Below are 16,379 nucleotides of genomic sequence, written 5' to 3' on the forward strand. Positions count from 1 at the left end.
AGTTCTAAAGTAGAAGAGAAAACATTTAGATTAGGTATTAGGAAGAAATTATTCACTGTGAGAATGGTGAGACCCTGGCACAGGTTGCCCAGAGAAGTTGTGGATGCTCCATTCCATAAAGCCAGGTTGAATGAGGCTTTAAGCAACCTGGTCTAGTGGGTGGTGTCCCTTCCCATGGCAGAGGGGTTGGAACTAAAAAAGTCTTTAAGGTTCTGTCCAACAAAATCATTTTCTGATTCTATGTTTCATTGTGGTGATTGGTGAAGACAGTTCACAACATGTGCCATGTGGATTTTTTTCATTTGAGGGATGAAATTTGTAGTGCAAATGTGTTACTGACTCTTCACAAACAGCTCAGTATGAGCTTTTGATATACTTCAACTGCATGTTACGTATATTGTAGCAAGCATACTACTACATTGCAACTATTTGTTTTTTACTTAAATAGTAATTTTTATTTTTTTACTTAAAATCCTTACTTCTGTAAAAAAAAAGTCTGAGGATTTTACCATTTATGTTTTGTCTTTTCCACTTCCTTTTGCAAAAGGAATTAGAAGAGCTCATTGATGGCCTCTCATTTTCACCATGCAAACCCCAGATTTTCACAACCACATTTGAATGGTTTTGAGAGCAAAACCCTTTTTGGCCTGTAAAATATGAATTGCATCACCAACTGCTTATAGAAAGAATTCTGTAATATAGGAGATAAAAATATTTTTTAAGAAAATATAGCATTTTTGTTCTGAAAAACTACAAAAAATCACCTTCCTGTGTCCCTCTCCCTGCTTTCTTTTAAGCCCTAATTTAACAACTGCTGTTCAGTTAATCAGGCCTCAGTACATTTCTACTGCCTTTCAGAAAGAATTCTTACCTAAGAATTTGTTTGTTTTACATTTTAAAAGTGATAGTCATTTTATAGGATTCTGCTTTATGGTAAATGTGAAGAATCCTGTAAGCCTAGTGAATTTTCTGTGTGTGCATCCAAAGTTAGGGTCCTCTAATTACAAAGATTACTTTAGCAACTATTTTAATGTTGTTCTGAGCTGTGCAGTGTCATTATGATGATTGTATTCTAGGTTTTTTTAATAAATAGTGCCAAAATGCTGTTGACTTGTCACAGAGAACGATTTGTCACTATAATGTTACTAAAAGAAAGCCACTGGGCTAGCTGTTTGCAGTGTTTGCTACAATTTGCATATGAAGAATTATTGTCAATGCTATGTTCAGGTATCTGTATTCACACTTATTTTATTTTATTTTAATCCTATTGTTTTTTAAAATCTATTGTTAGTGGACCTGTTGGACCTAAACATGACAAGTGAAGTTTTCAAACAGCACAAGTTGAGTCAAAATGATCAGCTGATTGGTGTCCAGGATGTGATCAGCTGTCTCACTACCATCTACAGTGGACTTGAAGAGAAACACAAAGATATGGTGAATGTTCCTCTCTGTGTAGACATGTGTCTTAACTGGCTACTCAACGTGTATGATAGGTAAGAAAAATGGGTTTTTTTTGTCACGGTGTGTACCCCCAGGAAATTATAAAGCCTTAAAAATGTCTTTATTAAAAAGTTATCTTCTGATGTTTTGTCTCCATAATGAAATTGAAGTTGCATGCAATAAGATGTTTCTTATGCTGTCCTGCTCAGCACTGAACTAAGATTGCACTGCTTTTATACTACTACCAAAGAAACATTGAAAGGATTTCAAGAAATACGTGTGTGTGTGTGTATGTGTGTGTGTGTGTGTGTGTGTGTGTGGAGAGCTAGGACACTGCTTTAGCTGTGTTCCTTCCTGTGAATATTCCACGTTTCCCTGATTGATTGCCTTTCATATCAGATTCTATTTGGGGCATAGTTAGGGACAGTTTTTTCATGTATTTAATCCTTAGTTACTTGCACTTATCATCCTGGCTGAGCTCCCTGCCCTGTGTCCTCTGTTGAATGGAGGTTGTTGTGATCTCAGCACTGAAGCCTGTCTGACTCTGTAGGGTCAGCAGTGTCCTGGTTCTGGCTCAATTCCAGGGCATACAGCTCCTGCCATTGATCAGTTCTGAGAGCTGGTGTTACGTGGTTCACCTGCCCTTGTCCTGGCAACAAGGCTGTATTTCCCAAGGGCTTTGAGTTTACCTCAAGAATGTTTTGGGATGCTTACAGTAAGAACTTGTGGGTTTATTTAAATACACATTTGCTGTTTCCAGAGAGAGAACTAAGTCTCAAAAAAAAACCCAAAAAAACATCCACTCCAACAGCCCCTTGTGGTTGTGGCCAGTTCTTCTTTCTGAGCTTCTCATCCTTTCTTCTGCTGGAAATTGAACTCTGCCCTGCCCTATGTCAGCCTGCATGACCTGCAAGCAATCTGCTTTTATTTAGTTGTGCTTTTGAGGCATGAGCTTGTTGCTTATTTTTCAGTGGCATTCACTATTCTTGTCTCCCTTGTATAGTAAAAACTGGGGAGAGACTTGGTTTCCATCAACTCCTCCATGCCCTAAAATATGTCTCCTCATATTGCTTCAACAAAGGCATTTCAGGACTCTTTTGGAGCTGACTAAAGACTCAATAGTGCATTACAGGTTGTGATTGCTTCAGTGTGTTTGATTGAATGTGCGCTTTAGTTCAGAGCTATAAACAGAATTGCAAATTGGAATTTCTAAGCTCCATGAGGGTGGTTACAAAATTTGTTTTTTTTCTCTCCATTTGAAGTTGAAAAGAACAAAAGTATTTCTTGAATAACAATAAAAATTCTTATACCTGGCTTTGCCAATGGGAGCTTTTGCTTGTGGATGAATGCATTATCTTCAATATGTTCACTCAGTGCCAAATTCTAACAGTTCGTAGCTTTTTTGCTTTTTTTCCTCCTCAGAGGATTAATACCAGTTGTCCTATACTTCATGGATATTTTACTTTATTTTGGTTTTAGCGGGGAGGGAAGGAGGGAACAGAGTACATAGAACCATTTGTCATTTATGTGCTGGCTTCTGGCATTCAAACATTGCTTTTAAGTATTGTGACATTTCTGTTAGTTGGACTTCTCCCCTTTGCTCCTGAAAAATTAGAGGGTCTATCAAATATTGACTAGGATTTCTTCCTGCATTTATTTTTATTTTGAAGAGTTCTGTATTGTGAGTAAATAAACACACCACTTGTAAATAGAGCAGTAGATCAAGTGAGTTGCCTGACTTAAATGTTATTGGCAATTTAGAATAAGAGACATAATAATGGCAGAAAATTTTTTGTAGTAACTAGCTGATTTTTGTTTTATTTCAGACTGAACACAAATCTACTACATTTTCTTCAGCTTGCCTTTTAATCTTCTGTTAGAAGTCAGTTGTTTAATCTGTTCATATTTAAAATGCATTTAGTAACCAGCAAACCTTTCTTTCAATGTTTCCAGTTTCTCCCATTTCCCATTGACTGTTATGTTGACAACTTAATGTAGATAATTCTTTAAGCCTGTTAAATTGAGTCTTTATTCAAACTTCGAAAAATTGAGGATGAAGGTTTACTAAGAGAAAATTAAGTTTCACACTGTGTTTCCTTGTTCCCCTTTCAAATTCACTCCAGGAAGAAAAAGAAATGCTAAAAGACCAGGCACCAATTCTAAACTGAATTTTTTGATTTTGTTTTCTAAACTGGCCTTTACAAAAGAGCTGATTTGTGTTTTGGCATTTCCATTGTGTATATTGCATCGGTGTAACACATAGAAAATGTGTCAAGTTGTTAAACTGCCAACAAAAAGCATCTGTTAGTCACATGCTGCTAACCTGAGATTTAATTACAGATTCACAGGTTAATGGCAAACTGAATAGCTCTCCTGACTTAACCTGCAGATGTGATTGGCCCTTAAAAAGAAGCAATTTATTTTTAGAAAAGGTCTGTTATGTTCTGGTATTTTCTGACACATTAGGAATGATTCATTCTGAGCAGAGGATAGAAACACTAAAATTACTCAGTGACTTTTACTACATCAAAGACTCAAAGGTTGTTCCAGACATCAACATCTGCCGTTATAAACACTTTCCAGACTAAAAGTTCTATTTTTTGGCAAGTTCAAAGACTTTTTTTTTTTTTTTTAATGAAATTAGAGATAAATATCTTGATACTTACGATGAGAACTGTGAAAGAGATTTTTTGCTCTTTAAAATACTTTGGCTAGGCCTGTGTTTAAAGCATCCAAAAGCAATAACTGATGGTTTTTCTTTTCAGCTATATACTGTCCAATTTGCTGAAATCTCGAGACATCATTTATATAAAAAAGACTGATAGCTTTCAGTGCTAATGGAAAAGCTTAACACCCCTTGAAATGAGTTGTTTCTATATGTACTGATTCAGGGTGATGACTCATTTCAATTAGAATTACCCATAAAGAAACTTTTATGTGCACTGTTTAAATATTTTGCAATGTTTATCTGACTTTCTGTATTTCAACTTTTAAATTTTCTTAGTTTTTTTTTTTTTTAATTCTAGGATACTTTTGATAATGCCTTCTTTTAAATTGAATTTCTTTGCTACATTAGTCTGAGAAGGGTATCTGTGGTATCTATGCTGACATTTTCCATATGATCAAAGCTGTCTTTCATGATCATTCTCTGCAGCCCAATTTTCCCCTGGAGAATCACAGCTTTGTTATTTATCATTGCACTCATACACCTGGCAGCTTCTAACACCAGGCTGTTAATATCCCAGGCCTTAGCAGTGTGCTCATTTCAGTAAAATCAGAACTTCTGAGGAATGAGGATGAGACATCTGCTCAATCAGCCTTAACTTTATGCCCTGGTTTTGACAGTAGCTGATGGAAGTTTTCTGTATGCACTCCAATTTCATCCCCAGTGTTTATGATGGCTGTTTGGATTCATAGAGCATTCTGTGGAAGCAGCTTAGCAGGCTGTGATAGCACGAAGAATGCTCTGGGAAGGTTCTAGCCCTCTGTAAGGCAGGAAAATTAGGTCCTTTTTCTGGCTTATCTGTGGGTGATCAAGGGGAGGTGTCTGTGCTGACCTTCATTGATCTACCAGGCTGCCTCCTATTGCTGGGCTGTGCAGATAACTGATAGCTGCAGTCCCTGGTAGTCCTCAGCTGCAGTGCCAGTGTTGTCTAGGCTTGAGAGCTCTGGGCAAGAGAAGTCTGAATGGCTCTGGGCTCTTCTTCATGCTCTAGTTTTCCTTGCTAGTAGCTGAAGTTTTTATGCTGTTGTCCCTCCTCCTCCACGGACATAGGGCTCTTCTAGACTTCATGTTATAATTTTGTTTTCCAAGAGTCTTTATTGTGTATTTGTGTTTGCAATCTCTTATACTTAATCTTATTGCCTGTCTGACAACTTCTTTTTAATCTGGCTAACTCCTGTATGCAGCTGTGCCCATCACTGGTTGTCCTTTTGTCATTCACATACTTAGATAAAATGCTTATATGTTCTATGTCCGTGCCATCAACAATGCTACCATTGTAGCATATTTGCATACCATTGTTGGTAAAATGGTAGTTTCTATATTTGCATTCAGCAATAATATTAATTAATTAACATTCAATAATTATATTTATTGTATAGTGATTAGTACATTTATCATTTACAGGTTTCACTGCCTCTGTTTTGACTGTGGTATAGACTGTTTGCCTGTCAAGAAGTTTTGGATCCTAACTCTGTGTTAGGAAGTTATTTAGAGAAAGGAATAAATTCAGGCTACCTTTCATCAGGAACAGACCAAGAAAGTATCTGAGCTGCTTATCAATTGATTTTTTAATGACAAGCATGCTTGTATTGCTGTAATGGGTCTGAAAAATGTGCTGACATTTGTGGTATATATGACCCATAAATTTTTACAAATTCAGAAATTAAAAAGTTTCCTTAACCTTCCCACTATAAGGCCTTGATTCTTAGGTGTTTGTACCCCTTGGACAATTAGGTGGTTGTGCTGCCACTCAGAGGCACCTTGCAAAACAGGCTTGTGGCAAACTAGCCTAATAGTCTCCCAGCAGGTTGAGGGAGGTGATCCTGCACTTCTGCTCAGCATTGCTGAGGCGCATCTGGAATCTTGGGTCCAGTTCTGGGCTCCCCCAGGACGAAAGAGATGTGGAGAAATTGACATGAGTCCAATGAAGGACATGGAGTAACTGATGTATCAGTAGGGGCTGAGAGAAATGGGACTTTTCAACTGGAGAAGTTTTAGAGGGGTCTTATCAATGTGCATAATACCCAATGGGAGCAGAAGAGAAGATGGAGCCAGGCTTTTCTCAGTGCTGTGCAGTGACAGGACAAGAGGCAGCAGGCACAACCTGAAACACAGGAAATTTTGCTTAAACATATGAAACATGATGTTTGTAGTGTAAGAGTGATCAAACAGTGCCACAGGTTACTCAGAGAAGCTGTTCAGTCTCCATCCTTGAAGATACTGAAGTGATGGCATATGATCCAGGAAAACCTGCTTTCCCTGACTGAGCAGGGGCATTGGTCTCTGGAGGCCTCTCCTGATCTCAGTGCTTTTGTGGCTCACTAAGCTGGGAAAGCTTAAACCATTGGCTTGGAAATGTTAGGACTGCAAAGTCTATGGGTTTGGAGGGAGAGAAGGAGCATGTGTGACGTTTGGTTCTGGTGTGTTGGGGTTTTTTGCTGTATATATGTCATTACAGTGCTAATATTTATCTGTTTCCAAGATAGAGACTAGGGATGAATATGTTACTCTTTTGAAAAATGTAATATTGCAGGCTCTGTAATTATTTATCTAATTTATTGGGAAAATGTTTTTTATGTGAAGGAAGTTTTTCAAGGCCTTAGCTGAAATCTCCTGAAATCAGGAGAACCCTGGAGCCTTGACATTTGTGCCCTGATCTTTTAGCTGCAAAGTCTCAGTTTCTGTCTTTAATAAACAATTTATGTGGTCTGTCCTGAGTTAAATCAAACCCAAATGAATGTTCACTCTTTTTCTGACAAATACAAATTTAAAGTACAAACAACCATACACAGAAGGAATAGGGAAATAACTTTATCAGGGTGTAAAATGAGCCATTTAGATGGCAAGGTATGCCAGAATGATGTAGTGTCTGTGATTGAAGGAGGTAATTTGAAGCTAAGCTTGAATATATAAAAAGGTGGCACTTTTATAACATTCTGGAAAATTGGGTCCTGATTTTCCAACTAGGCAGTAAAAGTAATAAATGTTTTTGATTAATTTGGCAATAATTTCTCTGTACCTTTGTTCCATCTTATGGAATGAAGATACTGCTGTCTAGTGTTACTAGATTAGATGATGTTGTAAAGACAAATGCATTAATATTTGTAAGTTGCTTAGCTAATTTATCAAGAACCCAGGAGTAAATTAATAATTTTGTATTCAGCACAACATTTGTGAAGTAAATCAGACAGCAGACCATATGCTGAATGGATAGGATAGAAAGAGAGATGTAATTACCGTTTCAGAAGTAATTAAAGTATATATAACTTCAGTGTGGCAGAAAGCAAAGTTTGAGGTGATATTAAATTTAGTGTTATCTTACTTGTTGGTGAAAGACCCAGCTAACCTTATGTGTGTCATAAATACAGTTTAATTATTCTGAAGATTTTTTTTTTGCAGCATCTCATTTAAAGACAAATTGTGTCATGTTTTTTTCATGTTTGAAAGAAGAAAGAATTTTCAAGAATATGTTTCTGCATTGATCTTCTGAACTTTAAAATTGTCCTTTTCCATGTAAGCTGGGTTTGTTGTTTTAGTGTCTTTTTGAACAGTGTTTGCCCTGCAGGCTTAACATTGCACACTTTGGAACCTACTTATCTGTTCTCAAGTTGCTTTTTAGGTTTGGACATACTTTTTTTCCATGCTGGACAAGATGAGCCTGAAGTGACATTGCTTAAAAAGAATGACAGCTCCAAATCATTGAATTAGTGCATTTGATTGCTTATTTACATCCCAATATTGTGTATGTCAGAACATCTTAAAAATAAAACAAACAACAACAAAAGGAAAATGTTTAATTAATGTGATATAAAAACTTGGTTTTATTTTACAGTCCTTGTGTTTCGCACTGAGTAATAGGCCTTCCTGCTGTGTGCTCATGTATTTTTTCTCTGTATATCACATTAATAAATCCCTTTCAAAACTTTTCAGAACTAAATGTTTGTTCTTTTAGAGTAATACAAGCTGGTTTGACATGTGACCACTTGAAAGGCGAGCTGAGCTTTTGTATGGGAAGAATTCTTAATGTGATTTTCAGTGTTAATGGTTTTTTTGAGATCTGAATTATATTTGAAATATAACTGTCCAATGTCTTTGTATTATTTAATAGCCTTAAGTTGGAATGAAATAAAATGCAACTGAATTAACTTGTCTTGTCTTTATCATTTCAGTGGCCGAACTGGAAAAATTCGAGTGCAGTCCCTGAAAATTGGCTTGATGTCTCTTTCTAAGGGCCTTCTGGAAGAGAAGTACAGATGTAAGGAAGAATTTCTTTTACAAGATACTCTATGTAATTAAGTTGTGTACAATGACAAAGCACCTAGCAAAATTTTTAGTAAAACATTTCTCAGGCCTGTTGCAAGGCAGTTTTCTGTTGAGTAAGTGAAAGAGAATTCTTTTATCACCAGTGGCAATGGTTAAAGTAGGATTTATATCTTGACCAGAATGTATTGCTGTCCATTCTGAATTGTCAGAAGTCACAGTACTGCTGTCCCCAAAAGAAAAGGAGAATATAGCTGTGTGGAAGGTAGAGAAGTATTATATTTGATTCTGCTCTCTCTTGTATGTGTATATGTCATATTTACAGAAAAATCAAGCAGGTTAGTGCTGATTGCATCAGATTGATATGGCTGATGAAGCAAGGAAATACATCAAAATCCCACAACTGTATTTAGTGATCTACAACAAAGACTATCTGAACTCTGAAAGTGGTTTTCCAGTATATGTGTTTTCTGCAAGAACTGCACAATGGAAGTTTAAATTAAGTTGGTTTTAGTAATCTCACAAGCTTGAGAAATGCTGAGTAATATAAAAATATTTCAGAAAAATAAATGCAGGACCAGAAGAGAATTGAGTAAATTTGTGGAAAAAAATCGCTGTAAATACAGAAAAAAAGATAAAGTGCTATATTAGAGCATTCTAGGTAGTGGACATATACATATTATGCACATAATCTTAAATTGGCTGCTCTTTACAGTAGTTCCTTGACTCATTTTGGAAACACATAAAAAAATTATAGAGACTGAATTTGTTCCATGTACCTTTGGAGAGCTGCAAAAATTTCTGCTTTCCTTAAGAGCATTTGTAAGCAATCTTGTAAACTTACTTATTAACATATAACAAAAGTAGAGGTGCTTTATGCTTTGGGACATACTTTGACATCTGAACGACATAGTGAGACTTTGGGGTGTTTAGCTTCCTTCTGACATATATGTGAAGTGTTCCATAACTAAAAAAGAGCTTGATGGATATATGTTTATTCCATAATGACAATTCAGAAGGTAATCTGATGTTCTCTGTGAAATAAAAAGCTTTCATAAAGTGTAGGAGTTAGGCTGTGGATGATAAATTGATTACCCTAGGAAAAGATGGTTTTTATAGTTGCCAAATATGGGCACTGAAGTAGAATAAGGAAATAATAATTAAGGTCAGCTTCATATTTATGTTGTTGCTTTGTTTTTAGTAAAAAAATTAAAATGGCAGCTGATGATGGCTACAGATTTTATAAAATTTATGTCAACAAGATGGACTTTTTACTCTGAAGGATGCTATGAGAATTCCTGAAAAAATTAGTAGAGAATAAGTTTCGGAGGACTTCTGTACCAACTGATTGTAACTTCAGCCTGAAATACATCTGAAATTAAAATAGTTGCTTGCATTCTTGAAGCTGAGAATTAATAGTCAGATAATGCATCCTTTTTGTTGTAACTTCTGTTCTGATCAATGTGCCAGGCTTTGATATCTTTGTTAGCTTTATTGTCCTTATGAACCTTAAAATTGTCACAGAAGAGCTCTTCAATCCAAAAGAAATTTTGCAAATGAAGGAAGTGTGTGTCAGGTACTGTTCTTGTTTGCACTGGCTTTGAAGTCAGCGTTTTTGGGTCCTCTGGCACGAGCTGTCACAGACTCCTGTTTGGTATGAGCTCTTTTGATCCTTTTGATTTTGTCATACCCTACTCTCTTGTTTAGAGAAGTTTTGTCATATATACTGAGTTTTCAGTTCTTGAGTGAAAATTGTAATGGAATTCCTGAGCATTGTCAAGAAAGTCAGTCACTTTGAAAAAAATCAGGACCCCCAAACACGAGTGCTTAATACTAATTACCTGCCTTTTGATTTTTCTCTTTCTTGGACCAATTCTTGGAGTTTGCTTCTCCTTTTGGCTGTTTCTTCGAAGCATTTCTGAGGTGTTGGCAGTCCCAGGCTGCTCTGAGAGTGGCAGTCGTTGGATGGTTGTAGTTAGAGCCCTCAGCAGAGCACAGACTGTGCCTTCAGTGCACTGGCCCTGGAGAGGCATACTCTTCTTGGAGTAGTTGATGGTAAAATAAGCAAGTTTCTTGTTTTAAAAACTTTTGGATAGACCCTTAATGCTTTTGTAAGACTCTTGACTGGAATTTTTTCTGCTCAAATGTTCAGCTTTCCTAGAGACTCGATGTTCATTTCCAGTATAGGTAGGATCTTTTCACTTGACCCATTTTTAAAAAATGTTTTGACAGAGAAATTTCTGTGATATTTTTTTTAATTTAATTTAATTAAGCTACTTTTTAGGATTCTGGACTTCAGGACTGACATGAGAATGGATTTTTATTTAAAAGTTCCAATTGCTTTAGAGGAAACATTGAAGCCTCAATTAAAGAATGCCTGTTCTTGAAAATGTTTAAGACATGCTTAACTTCAAGCACATGCCTGAGTGCTCATGACAATAAAAATGGACCTCCAAAAGTAATTCAGTAGTTGTGAGCTGCCTACATCTATGCTTTAGGGTGAGGAGCCTCAGGATTCTAAGCTGTTGATGAGGCCAATGTCCTGGTCTGGCCATAACTATATTATTCTCTGATTTCTCTAGTAACAAAGAGGGTCACTTGTGAGCTACATAAGAATACATTTGCGTGCACTGCACTCTTACCTGCACTTGTTTCTAACACCCAAACCCCAGACTGGCAGCAGAAACAGAAAAAACTTCATATGAAGTTTCTTACAGTTTGTAGCTTTTGGGTAATATCGTTTAATGAATAAAACCTTTATGATTTGAGATGAAAAAGAAGGGATACTTAATAAATCTCATCTTCTAAGCAATTCATTTTTCAAGTGATGTACAACATCCTTGATATGTGTTGGGTTTTTATTTTTTTTACTTTTATGTTTATTTCATTATTTTTACTTTTATGTTTATTACTTTTATAGCAAACCATTTGGAACTAACTAAAAAAAAGAAGAAATTAGAATGTGCATTGTGTTTTTGACAATGTCACAAAATGTGGATTGTTATCTTTCTACTAACTATCTTATTATCCTTTTGATAGGAATTTAATATATTTTTCAATATTTTCAAGTGGCCATTTTTTTATCAACCATTAAGTACATTTTTTCGTATTGTCCAGCTGTGCAGTTTGAGTTCCACTGGCTTTAATCCTCAAAATACTAGTGTGAGGCTGAATTTATTTAACTGATTTCTCTTCTCCTAGTTTCAGTTTTTTTCTGACAAGTCAAATCTGAATAATATTTCTCTGCTTTCTCGGTCGTTCTTCTTGTCCTTTTGTAGAGCCCCTTATACAGTTTAACCTTTTATATCAATGTATTTTATGTTGAAACTCCTTTAGTGTGTGTGTACATGTTAACAAACTCCATTAAAAGGAGGTTGTGGCTTTTGAGATTGCTGGTGGGTGATGTGTGGAGTCTCCTTTCCCACTGGTGGTGAGTAGGGTGCCTGGGTGCTCCCTGTCAGAGCTAAAACAGACTCTCCTCTGTCTCCCACTTGAGAGATGCTCTTTGCCATGCCTCCTTTGCCAAGGAATAGCTCATGGATTATTTGGGGTAGGTAGGCCAGATAACAGGAGCATTCTTACTTTCCATGCCTTCAGTTTACGAGCTCCTCCTACTATGTGCCACACTGAAGGCCTTGAGGGGTTTGGGAAAAGAGAACTCCTTGCACCTGGACAGTCTTTTGTTGTGGCACAGGTTCCAGTGTTAAGAAACAAATGATTTGGAGGAATTTGTATTTCAAAGGTATTTTCTGGTTTCCTCTTAGCTAATCACTGTTCTCTGTCCTGTCACATCGTTTTCCTCTATTTACCAGCTCCACAATCAACTGAAGTTTTAAGGCTTAGGAAATTACTTCATCTGCCTCCCAGCCAGCTCCAGCAGCTAATGAATTGTTCTTTTATGGCCTGTTTCCACAGCAGACTGATGCAAACAGAAAGAAGACAATTTCTTTTTTCCTTTTTTTTTTTTTTTTTTAATACGATCCATTTTTTTTAAATTGACTCGTAGAAATTGAAAAACTGTCCCACCCTCAGCTGAAGAAGATAACCAGGATCTGGGATTGCCAAGAGGAGCCTGCAGCTCTACAGTATTAATACTGTCCTGTCTATTGTCTGTGTTGTGTGTCTTTTTTCTCAACACAGAGTGGACAAGATGCTGTAGCTGCTGTTTGACTAGTCAAGAAAGGGTGAGAAAAATACAATAAAATCTAAAAATTAGTTCAGTCATTTGGATTTTTATTTTGTGAAGATTGTTTCTTCTGCTTCCACCTCCTGTGAGAAGGAAAAAAGTGTGCCCACACTGTCTGAAGCACACTGGCAAAGCTTGCCAGTTGCTCCAAATGAAGGGCAAAACAATTTACACCATGTAATAAGAGTTACTAATGAGTTTCTGAACAGAGGATGTCTTTTCCTCAATCAGAAGTGCAGTCAGACTGAATTTTCAAATTTTATGTATTTCTGATTTATTAGTGGTTGTTCTGATGGAAAACATGAAAAAGTAAGGGTATAATATAAATGGATTCTTTTCCTTTTAAGATTACTTGGAGCTTTAATCCAAGCCAGCCATTTAGTTCAAAAGGGGATTGCAAAAACCAGCTGGAATGAACATAAGAATTTCATTCCACTTCTTCTGTAATTTGTATAAATCACAGAATTAAGAAATATTTCTTAGATAAGCTCAGCATTTAAGATGTTTTCAGAAAAGATTAGTCTTGTGACTAAATGCTAATGTACACAGCTGCAGAGTTCATAAATCAAAATTATTGGCAGAAACATTACCGTTATTAGCTGAGAATTTTAACAAATAAAATTGTCCAATCAAAGAAATGTGCTAAGAAAGCACTCGAGAAATAATAACTACACTGCTGACAGGCTTGTTAACTAGGTGCTTTACTGTGAGTGTAGGTACAAGCAGTATCTTCTTTCCCAGTGCCTGTATCTGGAAAAATTTTCTTGATCTCTTTCAGCATCATTTTTTTCCATTGTTACAGTCATCCTGGTTCATCCATTTATACTGCAGGGCTTGACACCTACCTTAGGAAAATGGAATCAGTGAAGGAAAAGTACATGGAAGTAGACGTGTTTATCCAGGAAGAAAATGTGATTATTGTTAAGTTAAGCTTGTTAAGCTCAAGTTGTCTTTTTGGCTTCTGCTCTTGCTTTAAACTATTTCACATTTTGACTTCTGGTAACTTCCAATCTCAGTTCAGAGTGATTGTGCTTCTGTCCCTAACCAACTGAAGCATGACATAGTTTTTTAGCATAAGATGCTGATACTCATTACCATCTGAAATATTAATTCATTCTTCATGGAATCATTAAATAGTTTGGTTTGGAAGGGGCTTTAAAAGGTCATCTAGACCAACTGCCTTGCAATTGGCAGGGTTATCTTCTGCTTGAGCATGTTGCTCAGAGCCTGTCCAATTCAGCCTTGAATATTTCCAGGGATAGAACATCTACCACATTTCTGGACAACTTGTTTTAGTGTTTTGCTACCCTCATTGTAAAAAAATTTCTTTCTTAATAACAAGTCTAAATCTGCCTTCTTTTAGTTTAAAACCATTACTACTTGTCCTATTGCAACAAGCCCTGCTAAAAAGCATTGTTCTCAGCTTTTTTATAAGTTCCCTTTGAGTACTGAAAAGCCACAATAAGGTCTCCCTGGAGTCCTCAGGCTGAACAACCCTGACTTTCTCAGCCTTTCTTCAGAATGATGGAATGTCTCTCCTTGGCCTTCCTCTGGATCTGTTCTTACAGGTCCACATTTTTCCTGTGCTAGTGACCCCAGAGCTGGACTCAGTACTCCAGGTGGGGTCTCACAGTAGCTGAGTGTGCAGAATCACCTCCCTTCGTTTGCTGGTGCTTCTGATGCAGCCTAGGTTGACTTTCTGGGCTACAAGTGCACATGTTCAGCTTTCCAGCTACCAACATGCCCAAGTTCTTCTCCACAGGGCTGCCCTCAGTCCCTCAGTATCAGCCTGAACTGATACTGCGGGTTGCCGTGACTCAGGTGCAGCACCTTGCATTTGACCTTGTTGAACTCCATGAGGTTCCTAAGTACCCACTTCTTGAGCTTGTCCAGGTGTAGATAGCATCCTGTCTTCCAGGTGTGTCAGCCACACCACTTGGATTAGCGTCACTTGCAGACCTGCTGAGGGTGCACTCAATCCCTTCATCTCTTTTATTAATGAAGACAGTAAATAACGCTGGTCCCAGTACAAACCCTTGAGGGACATCACTTGTCATTGTTGTCCATTGGGACTCTGAGCTGTGGCCATCCAACCAATTCCTTATCCATCCAGCAGCCTACCCATCCAATCCATCTCTCTTGAATTTAGAGAGAAGAATGTTGGAGATGTTAAGGTGACTTTTTGATAGTGAAGAAATATATTTGACCTTATTTATTTGACCCTATTTTTCTCTTATTTATGGTTATAAATTGAGATTAGATGAAAGTAAACTCTTGTAAATGGGACAGTGGTCATTTGCAGCCATGACAATAATGCAGAAATTAAAAGCTTGAGCTGCAGCATTATTGAAGGAAAGGAGGTGTACATGGAAATGGAATGAGATGGAGTCTTATATTGATGTTGCAGACCTCTTCAAGGAGGTGGCAGGCCCTACAGAAATGTGTGACCAGAGGCAGCTGGGCCTTCTGCTTCACGATGCTATCCAGATCCCACGACAGCTTGGGGAAGTGGCAGCCTTTGGTGGCAGCAACATTGAACCCAGCGTGCGCAGCTGCTTCCAACAGGTAAGATAAAGACGTTCATGTAAAGAACAAAACAAAACCAAACGTCTCTGATGTCTCCAGTTTCACTTATGCACAATGATGTAAAAAGAAGAGAGGAATATAAAAATATCCACTGAATTTTGAGTAGAAATTAATATGCTCCTGCAACTAAGTATGGGAAAATCATGTGAAAATGTAGCTGTAAAAGATAGTTTATGGTTTAGGAGAGGATCAAACAGATTATGTTTAGCCAACAGAATATATAAATCTTCATGAGTCTGACAGTGATGTGTTTGCTGCTCTAAAAGCTGTAAAAAATGTAGCAGCCAATCATCCTGCTATGCATTGTTGAAAGCAACCTGATGCTGTGAGAACAACATGCTTTTTCCAGCTGGAATAAGGCATAATCTCAACAGAACAAGAAAATGATGTTGATAGTAATTTTTGACCTTTTGCACCAGGAAATTATTTAGCATTATGTTACTGACAAAAGACCTTGCAGTTACATGAAACTTCAAGCATAGTCTTCTTGCAAGCCTTTATGCAGCAGAATAGAACATGGAATAAAGCTCTTGCAGCCTGCTGTGCAGCTCCACACTACATGCAGGGGGTTAATGAAGCTGCAAGAAGTGTCTGTCTGTTTAAAGAAGATGAGAATTAAAAACAGGATGTTGTAATGAGACACAACTAACTCTGACTTTTTCAAGGATGCCTAAGGCTCCAAATGTTAGCTAGTGATAGCTATACTGCTTTGGTGCATTATTTTTCTGAAAGCAGCTGATTTGAGCATTGTCAGAAATTGTATATGGTTTAAAAATACACCATGGCTTATATAAAATTACTGACTTGGATATTTCTGATTTAATTGAATTGAACGTAAAAGATTTTAGTGAACTTTCAGAGGATTTTCTTTTGCCAGTCTTTCATAGAGATGTCTACATTTTTGTCCAGTTCTTTGAAAAATGCAATTGTGCTGGCTTTTTTCCAGAACTATTAGAACAATTTCTGGATTCAGACGATTAGGATTGGAAGCGTGTTTTGCAGGTCATGAATAATTTGGTAGATACTTATGGAAGTTGGGTTGACCAATTAACCATGTAATGCTTCCCCTGATATTTTAACATTGCTGCTTCAGACCATAAGGGATGGCACTTGACATATTTATCACTGGCCTTCAGAGGTTTGAGTCATGCTGAAATAAATAATTCATTTGTTGTTTGAAGA

The 16,379-nt window shown here is 37.0% G+C and overlaps 1 protein-coding gene across 3 annotated transcripts in view; it reads left to right on the plus strand.

Annotated features, from left to right (window-relative positions):
• UTRN (utrophin) overlaps positions 1–16,379 on the plus strand; it is a 316,443-nt gene that overhangs the window by 262,686 nt on the left and 37,378 nt on the right. For all 3 annotated transcript variants that reach the window (XM_066315631.1, XM_066315629.1, XM_066315630.1), the window contains 3 exons: positions 1,292–1,493; positions 8,335–8,420; positions 15,019–15,176. In XM_066315631.1, coding sequence (XP_066171728.1) covers positions 1,292–1,493; positions 8,335–8,420; positions 15,019–15,176 — 446 coding nt within the window. The remainder of the gene's footprint in view (positions 1–1,291; positions 1,494–8,334; positions 8,421–15,018; positions 15,177–16,379) is intronic.

The sequence above is a fragment of the Sylvia atricapilla genome, chromosome 3, assembly GCF_009819655.1.
Source record: "Sylvia atricapilla isolate bSylAtr1 chromosome 3, bSylAtr1.pri, whole genome shotgun sequence".
Classification (NCBI taxonomy): domain Eukaryota; kingdom Metazoa; phylum Chordata; class Aves; order Passeriformes; family Sylviidae; genus Sylvia; species Sylvia atricapilla.